Source organism: Entelurus aequoreus, linkage group LG20 (assembly GCF_033978785.1).
Source record: "Entelurus aequoreus isolate RoL-2023_Sb linkage group LG20, RoL_Eaeq_v1.1, whole genome shotgun sequence".
In the NCBI taxonomy this organism is placed as follows: Eukaryota; Metazoa; Chordata; class Actinopteri; order Syngnathiformes; family Syngnathidae; genus Entelurus; species Entelurus aequoreus.
This window is the reverse complement of record NC_084750.1, coordinates 34,969,463-34,972,333: the sequence shown is the minus strand read 5'-3', so window position 1 is coordinate 34,972,333 and position 2,871 is coordinate 34,969,463. Positions and strand designations below refer to the sequence as shown.

The 2,871-nt window shown below is 40.2% G+C and overlaps 1 protein-coding gene across 1 annotated transcript in view; it reads left to right on the top strand.

Annotated features, from left to right (window-relative positions):
- Nucleotides 1–627: 627 nt before the first annotated feature.
- LOC133635686 (tetranectin-like) overlaps nucleotides 628–2,871 on the top strand; it is a 6,860-nt gene continuing 4,616 nt past the window's right edge. Inside the window, exons 1-2 of the mRNA XM_062028928.1 lie at nucleotides 628–731; nucleotides 845–937. Of these exons, the coding sequence (XP_061884912.1) occupies nucleotides 635–731; nucleotides 845–937 (190 nt within the window). The 5' untranslated portion in view covers nucleotides 628–634. The remainder of the gene's footprint in view (nucleotides 732–844; nucleotides 938–2,871) is intronic.

Below are 2,871 nucleotides of genomic sequence, written 5' to 3'. Positions count from 1 at the left end.
CGTGTGTAATGTTCTTTATTTTCAATGGAACATTTAAAGTTTTGATTTTGTTTATATTGCAGTCTACACGTATCTCTTAAGTGTGACTACCGTCTACTGGTCACACTTATCATTACACCATGTACCAAATAAAATGTATTTGAGGTCGGTAAGCACAACCAGAATTATTCCGTACATTAGGCGCACCAGGTTATAAGGCGCACTGTCTATTTTTTCAGAAAATGAAAGGATTTTAAGTGCGCCTTATAGTCCGAAAAATACGGTAGTTTGTTTGGAACAATGTTAAACTGTTTTACTCCATGGTTAGAATTCACATTTCGGGTGCTAATGGGGATCCCAAATAGACAAAAACTGGTGCCAACAGGCAAAAAAGTGGGTTTTGCATTGCGTAATATGACCCTTTTAAAGCACAAATAGGTCTGGGTTCTTGAGAGTGCATCGTAAAACATTTGTTCTTATATGCAGATGAAAACCGCACATGGTTATGTCATCAGTTTGAAGCACTAAGCAAGGTTTACATCATCTTGTAATTTTATACATGCACACACACGCACACAAGAGGGGGAGGGTTCTGAGGCAGAAAATAAATAGCAAGTCTGCACGCTGGACCGTCATCAGTCCTATAAGTCCAACCATGGAGTGCAAAGGTGTGCGCACGCTGATGCTCGTCCTACTGATGGTGACCTGCTCGCTCCAGCAGACGCCACCAAAGAAGAAGCCGGTACGAAAAGGTACACCATTTCTATTTACCTTTTGTTTAATGTTGATCACGCTCTTTTTGGCCTAATCCGAGCAACACCACTGAAGCAACAGACTGCTTATGAATATTGTGTGTTGGGATTAGAAAAGGATGCGGCCATTGAGGAGCTGCAGAGACAGATCAATGACATCGTGCAGGACCTCGACCGCCTGAAAGAAGAACAGGCTTTGCAAAGAGGTAAAGAATATATTTACATTTGACAGTGTGATGTGTTACATTGACAGTCGAAGAGTAAGATAGGTCCAATGACTACTTTTTACATCTTAATAAATACAATTTTTAATAACAGTATCATTAACTTTTGTTGCCGAATCGAATCAAAATGTTATATTTGTTTCAGACATGCTTAAAGGCAGTAATCTGTGATGTGCTTGCTGATGTAATGTAACAATAGAAAAGGGAGTTAGGTCTACTGACGCGGGTCTTACTTGCTTTGTTTTGCATGTAAAAGTTGCTTGTGTAGCACATTCAGCTCATTAAAGTTAAAGACAGGATTCTAAGGTATGGTTCTCAAACTACTGACAATGTGTAACCTTTGAAAACAGAAAATTGAGAAAGGTTCAATAAAATATGTATCCTACTATTTGGAAGTTGTTCTAACCTAATGAATGTGTAGCAGAAGCGAGTCAAAATACCTTCAATTTAAAGAGCAAAACACGACAATGAAAACAGAAGTCTGTCCAGGAATTTGCAACGTCTGCAATTTACGTAAAATCATCCAATCCTCGCTAGTGTTGTCCTGATACCAATATTTTGGTACCGGTACTTTTTAATAATAGTACCGGATATGATTCATTAGCATTGCGGTACTATACCAAGGTAATCAAAAAGGTCAACCAACGAACGAGATTTCTCTACAGAATCTCCTCTCTGGTCAACAAAAGCACCTTGAAGATTCTAGCGGGAACTCTCGTTCAACCCTTTTTCGATTACGCATGCACCTCCTGGTACCCCAGCACCTCCAAAACCCTCAAATCTAGACTCCAAACATCCCAGAACAAGCTAGTCAGGTTACTTCTAGACCTCCACCCCAGATCACACCTCACTCCAACCCACTTCTCCAAAGTGGGCTGGCTCAGGGTGGAGGACAGAGTAAAACAACTTGCACTGAGCCTAGTCTATAAAATCCACTACACCTCCCTGATACCGAAGTACATGTCAAACTACTTCCTTAACGTAAATGACCGCCATAACCACAACACCAGGGGGAGCTCCACTAACCACGTTAAACCCAGATTCCGATCTAACAAAGGTCTTAACTCATTCTCCTTCTATGCCACATCAATATGGAATGCACTCCCAACAGGTGTAAAAGAAAGGGCATCTCTATCCTCCTTCAAAACCACACTAAAACAACACCTCCAGTCAACCTCAACCCTTGACTAACACCCTCCCCCTTCCACATCCCACCTCCCCGGATTGTAAATAACCAAATGTAAATAATCAAATGTATATACTTGTTCTTATGCTTTCTGAACTCACTATGTTCCCTGCTCTCTGTACATATCCTACCAAGTCAGACCTACACTGTTTCAATGTCCATTTCTCTGATGATGCAATTGTTGATGACTGAAGTGCTGATATCAACCAAACCCTCCTCATCCCACCCCCCGGATTGTAAATATTGTACATAATGTAAATAATTCAATGTATATATTCTGATGATTAACTTGTGGGATGACTGTATTATGCTGATAGTATATATTTGTACCATGAATTGATTTACGTGGACCCCGACTTAAACAAGTTGAAAAACTTATTCGGGTGTTACCATTTAGTGGTCAATTGTATGGAATATGTACTGTACTGTGCAATCTACTAATAAAAATTTCAATCAATCAATCAATACTAATACCGGTATACCGTACAACCCTAATCCCTGCGAATTATGCAAGGCCTCGTAACTTTGTCCAATGCCCGCATCTTCCCCGCATATTTTGGTCAGTCGTTATCATTTCGCCAACCAAAATTGGCTCTTGATAGGCGCCCAAACGTGCACATTAACTGTTCAATCAAAAGGTATGTTTGTTTCTTGTGTAGACGAAGCAGAAACAGCAATACCAATATATTAGAGATGTCCGATAATATCGGACTGCGATATTATCGGCCGA